Below are 16,353 nucleotides of genomic sequence, written 5' to 3'. Positions count from 1 at the left end.
ATAAGACCGTTGGTTTTCCCGTTTGAATGGTTTTACACTAGTCATTTTTGGGGCCCTATATAGCTTGCTGTTCGGTGTGAGCCAAGGCTCCACGTTGAAGACTGTACTTTGACCTATAATGGTTTACTTTTACAAATTTTAACTTGGATGGAGAGTTGTCTCATTGGCACTCATACCACATCTTCTTATATCTACTTCTGTCCAAGTTTGAATCTAATAAATGTTTTAAAAACTTTAACTGCAGACTGTATATAATGTTAACTGGAAAAATAAATTGCTTCGCTGAGCGCAACTGGATAAGACCGCAGAGGTCCAACCCCGAACAGTTGGGGCAAAAAATGGACACAACATTCGCACTTGATACAGGTCTGAATTTGGATTGTAATTAAATATTTGACACATAATAGGTTTCTGACACAGAATTACTGTAGTCAAAGAACTTAGAATTGGTTATATGATTTGAATTTATATACACAATACACTTTGCTGTTGCGAAATGACCCCCCCCCCCCCCCAAAAAAAAATTTCTGAAATCTGAAATGAGAAAAAATTGTGCCCCCCCCCCCCCCCCCAATTTTTTTTCACTTCCCCCCCCCCCCCCCCCCCCCCCCCCCCCCCTCCCGCCCCTTTTAAAAAAAAAACAACTTTCCCTCCAGATATGGTCATAATCTCAATTAAAATTTCCAATGGAGTTTGCAACCATAATTACCCATTTAAATACATCATAAAAGTCTTAAAATAGAAAATGACATACATAATCATGGCTAAAATTAATATTCCTTAATCAGCATTTTTAATAGTAACTTCTAAAAATAAATTGACAGCTAATCACCTCAAGACAATACAACATTTCTTTATACATAATTTTAAATCAGTGTAAGGGAGGTAATCCAAACATAACATTGTACTTTTAAGTTTTTGTCCATTTTCCAGGAAACCCTTGTTTGTCTCCCTTTTTTGCCCCTTATTCCTAAACGGTTTGAGCCATTACCCCCTAATGCCAATCCTAACCATCCCTTTGTGGTATGGAAACTTGTGGTCTAATTTCAGAGAGATCCATACACCTTTCCACAAGTTATTGTCTGGAAACTTATTTGGGCCCCTTTTTGGCCCCTTATTCCTAAACTGTTAGGACCATAACCCCCAAAATCAATCCCAACCTTCCTTTAGTGGTTATAAACCTTGTGTTTAAATTTCATAGATTTCTATTTACATATACTTAAGTTATTGTCTGGAAATCAAATGTCTTCGGACGACGACGACATGATACCAATATATGACCGCAAAATTTTTTGCGGTCGTATAAAAACTAAGTCCATTTATAAGTTATATACGGAAAAACAGGAAATAAATTTTTACAAAGCTTCTGATCATAAACAAGCTGCTGTCCAAGTTTGGTACAAATCCAGGACAGTTTAAGAAAGTTATTAAAATTTTTAAAACTTTAACCACAGAGTGAATGTAATGTTAACTGGCAGAAAAACTTTGTCTATTTATAAGTAAAATACGGATAAACAGGAATTTTTTTTTTACAAAATTTACTTCTGGATACTATCTTATGATCATAAACAAGCTTCTGTCCAAGTTTGGTACAAATCCAGGACAGTTTAAGAAAGTTATTAAAATTTTTAAAACTTTAACCACAGAGTGAATGTAATGTTAACTGGCAGAAAAACTTTGTCCATTTATAAGTAAAATACGGATAAACAGGAATTTTTTTTTTACAAAATTTACTTCTGGATACTATCTTATGATCATAAACAAGCTTCTGTCCAAGTTTGGTACAAATCCAGGACAGTTTAAGAAAGTTATTAAAATTTTTAAAACTTTAACCACAGAGTGAATGTAATGTTAACTGGCAGAAAAACTTTGTCCATTTATAAGTAAAATACAGATAAACAGGAATTTTTTTTTTACAAAATTTACTTCTGGATACTATCTTATGATCATAAACAAGCTTCTGTCCAAGTTTGGTACAAATCCAGGACAGTTTAAGAAAGTTATTAAAATTTTTAAAACTTTAACCACAGAGTGAATGTAATGTTAACTGGCAGAAAAACTAAGTCCATTTATAAGTAAAATATGGATAAACAGGATTTTTTTTTTACAAAATTTACTTCTGGATACTATCTTATGATCATAATCAAGCTTCTGTCCAAGTTTGGTACAAATCCAGGATAGTTTAAGAAAGTTATTTTAAAATTTCAAAAACTTTAACCACAGAGTGAATATTTGTGGATGCCGCCGCCGCTGACGGAATGTAGGATTGCTATGTCTCGCTTTTGTTACAAAAGTCGCAGGCTCTACAAAACTGAAGATTATGAGGCATATAAAAAAATTAAGGAAAACTCCAACTTGTGCCACATAGACAATTTTTTGAAGAATACAATATGTCAATATAAAGTTGTGACATGAGTTATGTCATGGGGTGAGCACTGGATGACATTCAGAACAATAAAACATTTTGTCAAAATTCAGCATTTTCATCAAGTATGAAGTATTTACCAAAGAAACTACTGCTCATATTCAGAACTATACAAAATATTCAAAGTCAATGAACTATGACAAAAGGTGCAGGACCAAATAATCTCCTTGGAAATGAGAGTTACCAATGCTGATACTAGTGTATACCAAATATCATTGACTTTCCCTTATATTGACCTTTAACAAAAATTTCATAGTAAGAGATGGCTGAGCCATATCAGATAATGCTCATACAACTACACATTAAATATAATTGATTAACTATTAGTGGTTCCCCACTAGCTGACCTACAGTGGATTCGTCATTTTTGTCAGGGTACCAATTTTTGTGGATCGAGGAAAAATTATGTATTCATAAATATTTGATTCTGTAGCTTTGTAAAAGTCTACATACAAGCCTATCGAAAATTTGAACTTTGCAGAAAATTTTAATTTGTGGTTCACCTTTACCAACAAAATCCATGAAAAATCGGTTTACCACAAATAATAATGAATCCACAGTAAACAGAAATTTTAACATTTTAACCAAGCAAAAGTTTCTAAATAGAACATGACTGAGGTGGCGGGCCCAATAATCTCCAAGGAATGAGATCTGGCAATATTACTCAGTACATCCCCGTTCTTGAACTGACCTAATAACAAACTTTTAAACAATCGTTAATGCTGTAAAACCTAAGAATTGCCTTTGTAATGGCACGACAATTACAAATCAAGGGCCTAAAATGACCAGTTTTATATAGGTCTCTCAACAATTATTATTGTATACTGTTGTTTGCCTGTCCATTCATCTGCCTGAGCATCACTCTAGCCTTAACCAATCTTAATAAATAAAACCTTTTTGGTGTTGTCATGATTGTTTGGATCTATTGAGACAACTTCTCTTTTTAATTTGCTTATTTTCTGATCTGCCAGAAGGAGTTTAGTGTATTTCCAACAGTTTGGAGAATGTCTCATAAACCATAATTTTTTTTTCTTACATCTTTTTTTACAGAATTTCTATTGCCATTCTGTTTGGTCAACAGGACTATTTGTATATATTTTGAAAGGACACAGCTAGTGGACTTATTAAACATTTCAGTGATACAACTTGAAGAAATGATAATTGTATCTATATTTTCTATATTTGGTAACATCAAAAAGTTTAGGCTTTATTATTTTTTTACTTTTTAAAAAAAAATGAGTGAACCCAAGGATGATTGGTGACAATTTTGGTGTAAATTTGCTTCGTAGTTTCATAGGGGAAGATTTAAAAATAATTTGTGATAACAAATGACAGATTTTGATGTTAATAGCTCACATGCTCTATATGGGCCAAGTGATTTAAAAATAAAATCTATAATAAAGTGCTTTACCTCTTTTTCCACTACCAGGAGTAGTTGATTTACGAGCCACTGGTTTTTTTCTCTTCAAGGACGATTCCTCATTAATGTCAGGATCATAATCAGAATCACTCTCATTACCCTCTTCCTTGACTAAGTCAGGATTCTTATAATCTCTGAAAATATGAATTCATTCTTCATTTTCATGCCACTCCACTGAAATAGGTATTTCTCAGATGAGTAGAGTGGAAATATGATTACATCATAAGCCAAACATCATTCACGTTTCTAAGAAAAAAGCAATAAAGAGATTATCTATGGTCTTCAAACTCACAGAAGTTTTTCAGCTTCTATCTCATATTGCCTTTGTATGAAGTATTTGCTAAAGAAACTACTGCTCATTTTCAGAACCATAAATAACCTACATGTATAATTATAAGCATTAAATTTTTTTATTATATATCTATAGGTGTTGCTCATAATACTATATACATGTACAAATGTATATATAATAAATAAAATCACTAAAGATAACCAACTAGGTTTGAAATACATATATATCATATTTGTTAAACTGTGTATTGCTTTAACTTACTTTTACCAATTTTATCAAATTTGCAACAAAAATATAGAATGATCAGTAACAAGTTTGAATTTTTTAATGTTTAGTATTTGTAGTTTTTGTGTACATATTTTCTTTTTGCATACAACATTAATTTCCATAATTTTAATTCAGTTAAATCATACATTATATATAAATGCTGATAACATACATGTATAATTCTTTATTGTGGTTCTAATTTGTTGATGTTACGTATAAACTTTATATAGAAAATAGAGTTCAAATGCATTCAATTATCATTTCTTCTAAGAAATGTATAATTATCTATATGGTCATAATAGTGAATAAATTAACAGTGGTTACGAAACTTAGAATTTTCCGAAATACCAAGGATTTTCTACCTAAGGAATAGATTACCTTAGCTGTATTTGGCAAAACATTTCAGAATTTTGGTTCCGCAATTCTCAACATAGTATTTTATTTGGCTTTTTAACTTTGTTTATTCAGGCATCACTGACGAGTCTTTTGTAGATGAAACGCACATCTGGCATACAAAATTTTAAGCCTGGTATCTACTATGAGTTTATCTTAAACCTTCAGGTGTAAATAGAAATTACTCAACTCAAATATGACCACAGTTGTAATTGGTGATCATACCTGAAAAATCAAGGAAAGGTACAGAATAACCATGAGCATGCTCCAAATGGCTTTGCATATTTGAATATATCTCTGATGGATCTAAAAGACTATCATCAGGCAAAAAAAATTAAAGTTGCAGGTCATTGTCAGTAATTTGAACTTGAGGTAATAACTTGTCAAGTCCAAGTAACTGAAGATGACCAACATGACCTACATTTTTCAGATTTTTTAAAAACTCACCTGAATTTAAATGGAATTACTCTTCTCCTTGCAGGTACTTTTCCTGACCTCCTCTCTATATCATAATCATTAGCTTGTACTGCTGTCTCAACAAGAGATTTGTCATCTTTTTGACTGTCAATTTTCTTTGTTGCCTGATTTGATTTATCATTCAATCCAGTGGTACCATTCTGATCAACAGTCCCTTTGTTATCTTTGGAGACAAACTCTCTAACTGAAACATTTTCAGCTGATGAATCACCAACCTCGCTGCCTAAAGCCACAAGATTATCCTCATCTGTACCTTCAACTCCAGACCCATGAACAATGTAAGCTGTGTGTCTGTTTGAATCAACTGGCAATGCATATGCTATGACAGTTGAGTCTCCACCAGCAGTAACAACTTGTCCCGAATCACAGGAAGATTCTGAACTGTTGCATTTGATAATATAACCTGATGCATTGTCTACTTGGACAGTTAATGCTTCATTCCCAGATAGCTGAAGTTGATTTTGAAGCTCTTCAAGAGAGATGTACTTTTCACCTTCATCAACTATTGAACCACCACCTGTTAAATTATATAATTGTAAATGTTTAATAATGTCATGAATGTACAATGTACTTTCAAGTACTGAGTGAGAAACATAGTCATGTCTGTTGACAGTATTATCATTCTAGCATGTCTAGGAATACCAATTTTCATGGATTTTGTGGTTCCCCATCCATGAAATTTAGAACAGAAAGAAAAAAAACATTTTTTTATAGAATTGATTAAATTAAACTTATTACTACAACTTTACAGCATGTAAAATACAACAAATTCCACACAAGAATGTTTTCAAAAAGAAAATAAATACCCAATATAAGTACTTTCCACATAAGGTAAACTTTTGGTATTGGTTTTGTCTATTGGTGAAAGCTATAAGGGTGACATGTAGTTGTTTACATCCTTGTCTATTGGTGAAAGCTATAAGGGTGACATGTAGTTGTTTACATCCTTGTCTATTGGTTAAAGCTATAAGGGTGACCTGTAGTTGTTTACATCCTTGTCTATTGGTGAAAGCTATAAGGGTGACCTGTAGTTGTTTACATCCTTGTCTATTGGTTAAAGCTATAAGGGTGACCTGTAGTTGTTTACATCCTTGTCTATTGGTGAAAGCTATAAGGGTGACCTGTAGTTGTTTACATTCTTGAGTTGTTTACATCCTTGTCTATTGATGAAAGCTATAAGGGTGACCTGTAGTTGTTTACATCCTTTTCTATTGGTGAAAGCTATAAGGGTGACCTGTAGTTGTTTACATCCTTGTCTATTGGTGAAAGCTATTAGGGTGACCTGTAGTTGTTTACATCCTTGTCTATTGATGAAAGCTATACGGGTGACCTGTAGTTGTTTACATCCTTGTCTATTGGTGAAAGCTATAAGGGTGACCTGTAGTTGTTTACATCCTTGTCTATTGGTGAAAGCTATAAGGGTGACCTGTAGTTGTTTACATCCTTGTCTATTGGTGAAAGCTATTAGGGTGACCTGTAGTTGTTTACATCCTTGTCTATTGATGAAAGCTATAAGGGTGACCTGTAGTTGTTTACATCCTTGTCTATTGATGAAAGCTATAAGGGTGACCTGTAGTTGTTTACATCCTTGTCTATTGGTGAAAGCTATAAGGGTGACCTGTAGTTGTTTACATCCTTGTCTATTGTAGAAAGCTATAAGGGTGACCTGTAGTTGTTTATATCCTTGTCCTTTGGTCTTTTTGTTGATAGTTTTCTCATTGGATATCATACCACATCTCCTTAATTTATTTTCCACATGTATATAATCAGAGGCTCTAAAGAGCCTGTGTCGCTCACCTGCATCTTCAACAATGGCTATTTATTATAGGCTTTCAAGACAATAGACAAAAAATGCAAATAAAATGTAAAAAATTATCATTAATGGACAATAACTCCAATAACGAGTTGACTGAACATTACCACCATAATGGCTTATTTGTAGATCTTGTCTTGCTTATCATTTGTGCTATTTAAAGTTTCTATCTATCTAATACAGTTTTCAACATAACATGCAAAAATGTGAATTTCAATATTTTTATGTATAGAATTACTGTATACTTCAGCTTTATCATGTTTATAACCATGATAACAATGTTTGTGTTCAACATTTTTGTCATCATTCTTTAGTTATAATTTTAGTGCCAAACATTTTTTCTCTGCTGTTTTAAATATACAATTCCTATCAGGGTCATATGAGTTTGTAAAAAGTGTGATATGTGTATTTACAAACAGGAATTAAATAACGATGAAAGAAAAATAATAAAATAAATAGCTATACATGTACGTTCCGTTTTATCAATTTTTACATAAGAAATATGAATAATGTGCTTCAAGCAGGAAAACACATAAACTAAAATTACAAACACATTGCCGGCAGGGTTGGCAAAACCCTGGGTTTAATGAGTATCGCCCAGCTCAGTGGGAAATACTGGGAAAACCGGGTTTTTTACCGGGTAATACTGGGTAATATGAAATACTGGCCTGAATCTTTAAGAGTAGTCAGTGCTCAGTTTCAAATGCAATACATAAAAGTTATATGCAAAACATAATATTTTTAATTTTTTTCAGTGTTTACAAATTTAGAAAGTATCGATCCAGCAACTCTAAGAAATACAAACTTCCAAAGTCGTATATTTTTGTAAAATATTAAGTACGAATTTTTCCCGCATCTCGCACCGTATTTGTTTTCGATTTACAAGTATGTATTCAATTTCCGGTAATGAAAAATACAACTTTTTCGATGTAACTTTTTGTGATCTTGTCATATTTAAACACTCGCCAAGTGTTCTAGAATCATTTATATGCATTTCCTACTGCAACTTGATGCAGAGATATGGCCTTATCCATGAAAATACCACAAATAATCGCACACGATTTGAAATTAACTGACTTTGACTTAACTTTTTCAACAACTTGAACAAGTGACAAACAGTTTTTCTTCCTATTAAAAATTATTTAAAGAACAAAAATTTTGATCTAAGCAATGAAAGACAGTGAAACCGTATACAAGATATTTTAACTTACTTATATAGATATAAGAAGATGTGGAATGAGTGCCAATGAGACAACTCTCCATCCAAGTCAAAATTTATAAAATTAAACCATAGGTCAAAGTACGGTCTTCAACACGGAGCCTTGGCTCACACCGAACAGTAAGCTATAAAGGGCCCCAAAAATTACTAGTGTAAAACCATTCAAACGGGAAAACCAACGGTCTAATCTATATAAATAAAATGCTTCGCTGGGCGCAGCTTGATACGACCGCAGAGGTCGAACCCTGAACAGTTGGGGCAAGTATGGACACAACATTCAAGCTTGATACAGCTCTGAATTTGGATTGTGATTAAATATTTGACACAGCATAGGTTTCTGACACAGAAAGAATGTGGTCTAAGAACTTCAATTTTTTTAATTTACCTATTATGGTCCAATGTCCAAAATCAAAATACATGGTTAGATTCAGCATATCAAAGAACCCCATATATTCAATTTTTGTTGAAATCAAACAAAGTTTAATTTTGGACCCCAACTTGGACAAACTTGAAAACTGGTTCCATAATCAAAAATCTAAACACATGTTTAGATTCAGCATATCAAAGTACCCAAAGAATTCAATTTTTGTTAAAATCAAACTAAGTTTAATTTTGGACCCTTTGGACCTTAATGTAGACAAATTTAAAAATGGGACCCAAAATTAAAAATCTAAAAACACGGTTAGATTTGGCATATCAAAGAACCCCAATAATTCAATTTTTGATGAAATCAAACAAAGTTTAATTTTGGACCCTTTTGACCTCAATATGAACCAATTTGATAGCGGGCCCACAAATAAAAAATCTAAATACATGGTAAGATTCAGCATATCAAAGAACCCCATATATTCAATTTTTGTTGAAATCAAACAAAGTTTAATTTTGGACCCCAATTTGGACCAACTTGAAAACTGGGCCAAAAATCTAAAATCTAAATACATGTTTAGATTCAGCATATCAAAGAACCCCATTTATTCAATTTTTGTTGAAATCAAACAAAGTTTAATTTTGTTGGACCCCAACTTGGACCAACTTGAAAACTGGGCCCATTATCAAAAATCTAAACACATGTTTAGATTCAGCATATCAAAGAACCCCAAGAATTCAATTTTTGTTAAAATAATATCAAACTAAGTTTAATTTTGGACCCTTTTGACCTCAATATGAACCAATTTGATAGCGGGGTCCGCAAATAAAAATTCTAAATACATGGTTAGATTCAGCATATCAAAGAACCCCATATATTCAATTTTTTTTGAAATCAAACAAAGTTTAATTTTGGACCCCAATTTGGACCAACTTGAAAACTGGGTCAAAAATCAAAAATCTGAATACATGTTTAGATTCAGCATATCAAAGAACCCCATATATTCAATTTTTGTTAAAATCAAACAAAGTTTAATTTTGGACCCTTTGGACCTTAATGTAGACCAATTTGAAAACTGGACCCAAAATTAAAAATCTAAATATACGGTTAGATTCGGCATAACAAATAAATAAATGTGGTCAAAGATTTTACAAATCTAATGTGCCATACTGTCCAATTAAAGATTACTTCTTGAAATTTTTCAATATTTGAAATTTGAAAAAAAAATAATATTTGAAGATTAATTCTTTTTAATTTCTGAAATCTGAAATGAGAAAAAATTGACCCCCCACAATTTCTTTAAACCCCCCCCCCCCCCCTTTTTTTCCCCCAAAAAATTCTTTCCCTCAAGATATGGTCATAATCTCAATTCAAATTTCCAATGGAGTTTGCAACCATAATTACCCATTTAAATTTACCATAGTGCTAACTTAATCTATTTTATAATAGAATTTAAAATATAGTGTCAAATCTTTCATATAGTTTTGTTGTAAAAAAAAAAGATGCAACATTTGCAGATATTTTTACTGGTCTTCCTTTATAAATATGCATTTCTTTAAACATAATTTAAAAGCAGTGTAAGGGAAGTAACCAAAACGTTGTATTTGGATCACCTCCCTTACACTGTTTTAAATTATCTTAATTGTTCATTAACCATTACTTTATACATAATTTAAAAGCAGTGTAAGGGAGATAATTTCAATGATGTATTTGATTTATCTCCCTTACACTGCTTTAAATTATGTTTTGTACTAAAGTATTTGTCCATTAACCAGGACAACCTTGTTTTTCCCCCTTTTTTGCCCCTAATTCTTAAACGGTTTGAGCCATAACCCCCCAAAGCAAATCCTAACCATCCCTTTGTGGTATGGAAACTTGTAGTATAATTTCAGAGAGATCCATACACCGTTCCACAGTTATTGTCTGGAAACTAGAAAATGCTTATTTTTGGCCCCTTTTTGGCCCCTAATTCCTTAACTGTTGGTACCATAACCCTCAAAATCAATCCTTACCTTCTTTTTGTGGTATTGAACCTTATGGTAAAATTTCATAGAGATCCATTCACTTAAACTAAAGTTAGAGTGCGAAAACTAATGCGTCTTTGGACGACGACGACGCTGGACAACGACGACGACGCCAACGTCATACCAATATACGACCACAAAAATTTGTTTGCGGTCGTATAAAAATGAGATACGAGAAACACTTATGAACCACATCAACAAACGACAACTACTGAACATCAGATTCCTGACTTAGGACAGGTGCAAACAAATGCAGCGGGTTTAAACGTTTTAATGGTACCAAACCTTCACCCTTTTTCTGAAACAATAGTGTAACATCACAACATAGAAAAACACACTATAAAATATCAACTGAAATAGCTTAACTCAATCAAAGGACATATTAACACGAGTGAACATACACTGAACAAATAAATTTGACCTATGATACAATGCAAATACAAAATAAATAAACTAAGGGAAGAATAATAAAAGTAACATGTTATATCGGTATGAAATGTTAAACAATTTAAGAAAAACAATATGCTCGAACAAAAATATCAGCTATTTGCAATAACTTTTAACACAGGTAAATGAAGATAATTTTGTTGTTCAGTTTGTTGTTAGGTATACATGTACACTTCCAATAGAGAAAGGAAATATTTTTACAAAATAAATAATTTTGATGTTCATAGTACGAAGTGAAAATTTATAGTAGTACCAAACACTTATCAAAGCTGGTATATAGACCAGATATAACCCTGAAGAACATTAAATAACAAAAAAAGCATTACAATTAGTATCAACAGGTCAAATAAACAAGAAAGTACGATTTGAGAGTACTCGCAGTTACTGACAGCTACTTAAAAGCCAAAACAATTAATAATAAAAAATCATGCATCAGAGACTAAAATGAACTAAAACACATCCCAGGGATTTAGTATTTTAACATCATGGACAGTCAAAGAAGACATTTTTTTCTGTTCCTCCAGAAGGTGTAAAAATAAACTAAGTTGAGTAAATCTTTGAGATGTTCCCTCTCAGGTAACAACTGTATTGCACTGTATTGATTGGCATGGACAATAGAAGGACAATAGATATCTACACAACAATATTAGGCGAGCTAAAGGGTGTAACTGAGTGGACAGTATCAAATGTAAATTAGGTGTTTGTTTATTTTTACACGAACAGTAGGAACGAAGAAATATGCCCATCAAAATCCAAAAAAGATTTTATCTTTCTGAAACACAAAATGCATTAAACTTTTATATATCTAGTGGATGCCAGGCATTAAAACTTTTGAAACTGCACAGGTTAATCTGTACACAGAGTAGTTTTTGAGGTGTAAATACAGCCATATTTGTCCATTTGTTATTATGAACCTTAAAGCAGATGATTTCTATTTGTCTCAGCTAGACAAGCTATGTAGATTTATGGTTTTGCACTGCAGACTGTAGTAGTCGTACAAATGACTTGAAATGTAGTATGTACTCCTAAAATTTCTTTATAAATTCTTTATGTAGATCTTGAAAGGGGTCCGAATCTTTGAACTTATGGACCACACCCATAACTTCAATTCCATTACAATTTCTACATCAATTTGAACTGTCTTGACAAATAGTTTCATTACACGAGTAAATGTCTTACATTAGTGTCATACATGCATACATGTACATTGAACATTTTTGTCAGTGTCTTTAGGGGCAACTAAGACCTTTGGGATAGTAATTTTGCCTCTGTTTTATAATATAATTTGCAGTGAATTGTATGGCTTATCTTAACCGAAAATCAGCTTTTAATGAAAGTATATTTAAACTGTCATAACAAGGTAAAACAGTCACAGAAGATTACCATCGTCTTGTACACAAGCGGCAGCCATTTTGTTTCATTGGTAAGTCCCATTACCTTTAAGAGGAATGTAAACTACCTAGCGACCATTTCAGAAATTCAGAGTACTACAGCAGGATCACCAAGACTACTTAACCACACTGCAAGAGTTACCGGTCAGTGACCCAGAAATGGAGTCAGGTCGTAACCGGCAGCAATAAATAAATTTAAAGGGAATTAAAAATAAAAAACAAAAAACAAACGAATAAATAAAAAATAAATAAAAAGCAAACAATAAATAAATAAATGAATATATATATATATAACTAAGTATAAAAATAAAAATAAAATTTATTTATCATTTAAAATGTTTGTAGTGTTCAATCAATTAAACTATTGAAATTATGCTAACTAAACATTAACTCGCTCTAATCTTCGTTTTTTTTTCCAAATTCGCGGCACCAAAATTATTGTTGTGTCTACACTTTTGGACTTTAGTTATTTAAATATTTCTTATCATTAAGCCGCAAATCAAATCAAAGACTTAAAAAATGGTACTTCGCAAGATCTGGTTTGCGCTAACCCAGTTTTAATTAGCGTGGGGCGTTTGTCTTCCTGCGGACAGCCGGTTCCAGTGTACTAGCACTATAAAGTCCTCAATAATAGTAGGCTAGAACAAAGCAGTCAACATTATACATACACCCTTTGGTTTTTTTATTTATTTTATTTTCTTTTATTTACTTATCTTTTTTTGTACATTCAAAACCTTTTACTAATTATCTTTGCAAAATTCACATACACATATTTAGGCCTATTTCGGTTTATACAAAATATTTGGCAACTAAATTCACATACACAATTTGGATTACTGAGTCAAATTTATCCGCTCTTTACTTGGCTGTTGGTGTTTCAGGACAACGTTGCTGTCGCTCACTGCCGTTTGATTGTCCTTGCTTTCCTCCTGTTCCTACTTTTGGTGGCTCCATTTTTTTATTTATTTACTTTCTATTTTTATTTTCTTTGGTTTTCTATTAAAAATTTTATTTTTATATTCTTTTATTTTATTTAAGTTCTTTTTTATTTTCATCTTTTATTTTTTTTCATCAATTTATTTATTTATTAGTTATTTTATCCCTCAAATTATTGCTCATTTTTACTTTTTATACATATAAGGTTTTTTAGGTACATGAAACAAACCATAGCCGGGCTTCTAAGAGCTTTTAATTATCTACAAAGAAATATGTAAGACATATACAAATACAGTCGGTAGTAAATACACACATTTCATACAACACGCATAATTTATTCAGCGTTTAAAATACAACGCTATTAAAAACCTAGTCTATGTTAGCATAAGAAGTAGCATTATTAAGGCGTTTTATAGAAATTGTGCAAAAAAGTCATGCAGCATAAGCCATTGTATAACAGAGTTCTAGAAAAATGGTGGTCCGAAGGATGTTGCAAAGGACTGACACATTTTTTGTATTTTGCAATAGACTTTAATAATAGTGAGGACCAGCAGATTTCTCAAATGACCAAAGGGGGGGGGGGGGGGATATTTCGCGAACTCTGGTATAAACAGTAAAAGTTAAAACAGTAACATAATGATTCAGTCAGTCTTTTACATATTAAGCATTACAACAAACATTGCATTGGCAAATGTGCCACGAGTCACCGTTCCATAAATTTATCATTTAAAATTGTTTGAAAGATGTCCTAGTTCTAAAATGGTTTGGTTAGTAGTTCCATAACTAAGCATTAACCTATCTGAATGATATAAAGCCATGCCTTGTTGTTCTTACCAAGGATATATATAGCTGCTTAATTCTGGTATCTAGAACATTTTTTTCATTCTAATTAAGTCGTGTTCTATATATCCCAATAGCAAACGTTCTTAGACGTCTTATTCCCAATGTAGGCATTATCGATTTTATTAATAAATTGTTGTCTGAGCTGCTGTAACCATCGCAGATAAAGCGCAAAGGTATTTCTTGTATTTTTACCATCTTATTTGTATTACTTTTGCTGCATGCAGAAATGCCAGGATAAAGAACACAATTGAAATTTGATAAAATGAGTGATACATTGTTGATTTTCCCAGTCTGTTTCCATATATTTTACCAATTTGAAATAGTCACAAAACCTATTCTCAATGGTTATCGCCTTTGAGTTGTTAGATTTTTAGCATTGGAATTTCAGAGTGTTTAATGTCTCAATAAATAATACGAAACACGAATTATAACTTACCCTCAGCAGTATCACCGAGTTTTTACTGCTTGAAAACAGATGTTAAAATGTGTAAACATCGTTGTTAGAGCTTGACCATGAAATGATATACACATAACAAAAGGGGAAAGACTTTTTAACACTCTATGCCGATTCAAAAAATAGCTAGTCCACAAAAATTCGAATAAAATAAAAGGCATTGGCTAAGCACCATATACACCGAATACAAGTAAGTAATTTCAAGTTCAGTGAAACAAATAAATCTTTTGGGATATAACGAAAATAGATTATTGGTCATGATGTTTGCAGTCTCAACTAAAATTTTTGCAGGTAATAAATTTACACTTTATAAATTTGGTGCGTCCGATGCGCCTGAATAATTTGATTAATCTGCACCATGAACGCTATATAAAAATTGAAAGACAGGGATTTATAAATTCTTGGGGATATATATATGACCAAAATGAACACAAAAACAACTAAAACCATATAAGGTCAACTTTGTCTGGGGGAGTAAGAACCTTGCGATCGACCAGGTCACTTTAGCTCTACCATCTGTCGACACCTATTTATAATATTTTGGCATTGCACAAGGTCATGTTTATCTCTGTTAATGACTTCTTTACACTAAATCCATTGGTTGTTGGGCGTGTACTTATCTATATTGTAGTCTTAGATTCATGACTTTTTTCATTAGATGATATTGGCTTTGAACTAGCTGTCAGTAACTGCGAGTACTCTCAGATCGGTACTTTGTGGGTTTTTTTTTTTATATTGTGAGGGAGGTATAAATTCACTGCCACGTACTGTCTGTGTTTTTGTTAGATGTTTTTTTCTGCTTCGTATTGATCTGATGAGTTTTGCCCTTTTCAACTAAATTTTATAGTCGTTCTTGTATTGTCCCGTTACACCACTGTCCCAGGTTATGGGAAGGGTTGGCGCCTTCAAACATATTAACCCCCAACATTCCTTATACGCCATTCCCAAGTTAGGAGCCTGTAATTCAGTGGTTGTCCGCCGTTGGTTCATGCTTGTCATATTTGTTTTTCGTAAACTGTTTTATTATAAATTAGGACGTCAGTTTTCTCAATTGAATTGTTTCATATTTGTCATGTCGGGGTCTTTTATAGCCGACTATACGATATGGGTTTTTCTCATTGTTGAAGGCTGTGTGATTGCCTATAATTGCTTACATCCACTTAATTTGAACTTTGGTGGATAGTTGTCTCATTGGCAGTCATACTAAATTTCCTTAGTTTTATAAAAAAAAACACAAACGAAAAGCTTGATATAACTATCAATTTCATGGTTATAGCATAAATATGCAATTAAATGCTTCTTTTTATAATTATATAGAGTTGTAAAAGCGTTGCCCGTGTGCAGAATTTTTATATTATGCGCTTCGTGCAAAATGTGCTACGGTCAACGCTTTTACACCCAATAAAATTATAAAAGAAGCATTCAATTCTAAAATAAAGTTATATGTAAGCACATTATTAAGCAGTAGTTTTATTAAATATACGATCATGACTGAAGATTAAAGTCACCAAGAAGATTAAAAGAATCATTCTTTCTCATGTTTTTTGTGTCCAATCGGTAATTCGTTCAATTTCTAATTTTTCTCA

General features: G+C 32.3%; 1 protein-coding gene and 1 long non-coding RNA gene across 2 annotated transcripts in view; both read right to left on the bottom strand.

Moving 5' to 3' along the window:
- The window catches only part of LOC127734995 (zinc finger and BTB domain-containing protein 24-like), a 36,719-nt gene extending 24,151 nt beyond the window's left edge, over window positions 1-12,568 (bottom strand). Inside the window, exons 1-3 of the mRNA XM_052245054.1 lie at window positions 12,527-12,568; window positions 5,244-5,790; window positions 3,836-3,978 (exon numbers count right to left, since the gene is read on the bottom strand). Coding sequence (XP_052101014.1) covers window positions 3,836-3,978; window positions 5,244-5,790; window positions 12,527-12,554 — 718 coding nt within the window. The 5' untranslated portion in view covers window positions 12,555-12,568. The remainder of the gene's footprint in view (window positions 1-3,835; window positions 3,979-5,243; window positions 5,791-12,526) is intronic.
- On the bottom strand, window positions 5,813-7,330 carry LOC127735010 (uncharacterized). The gene is made up of 3 exons (XR_007997919.1): window positions 6,940-7,330; window positions 6,604-6,891; window positions 5,813-6,459 (listed from the first exon to the last, which is right to left on the bottom strand). It is a non-coding gene; the product is annotated as an uncharacterized LOC127735010 (long non-coding RNA).
- Window positions 12,569-16,353: the final 3,785 nt, after the last annotated feature.

Source organism: Mytilus californianus, unplaced genomic scaffold (assembly GCF_021869535.1).
Source record: "Mytilus californianus isolate M0D057914Y unplaced genomic scaffold, xbMytCali1.0.p SCAF_3, whole genome shotgun sequence".
In the NCBI taxonomy this organism is placed as follows: Eukaryota; Metazoa; Mollusca; class Bivalvia; order Mytilida; family Mytilidae; genus Mytilus; species Mytilus californianus.
This window is presented reverse-complemented; position numbering and strand designations above follow the sequence as displayed.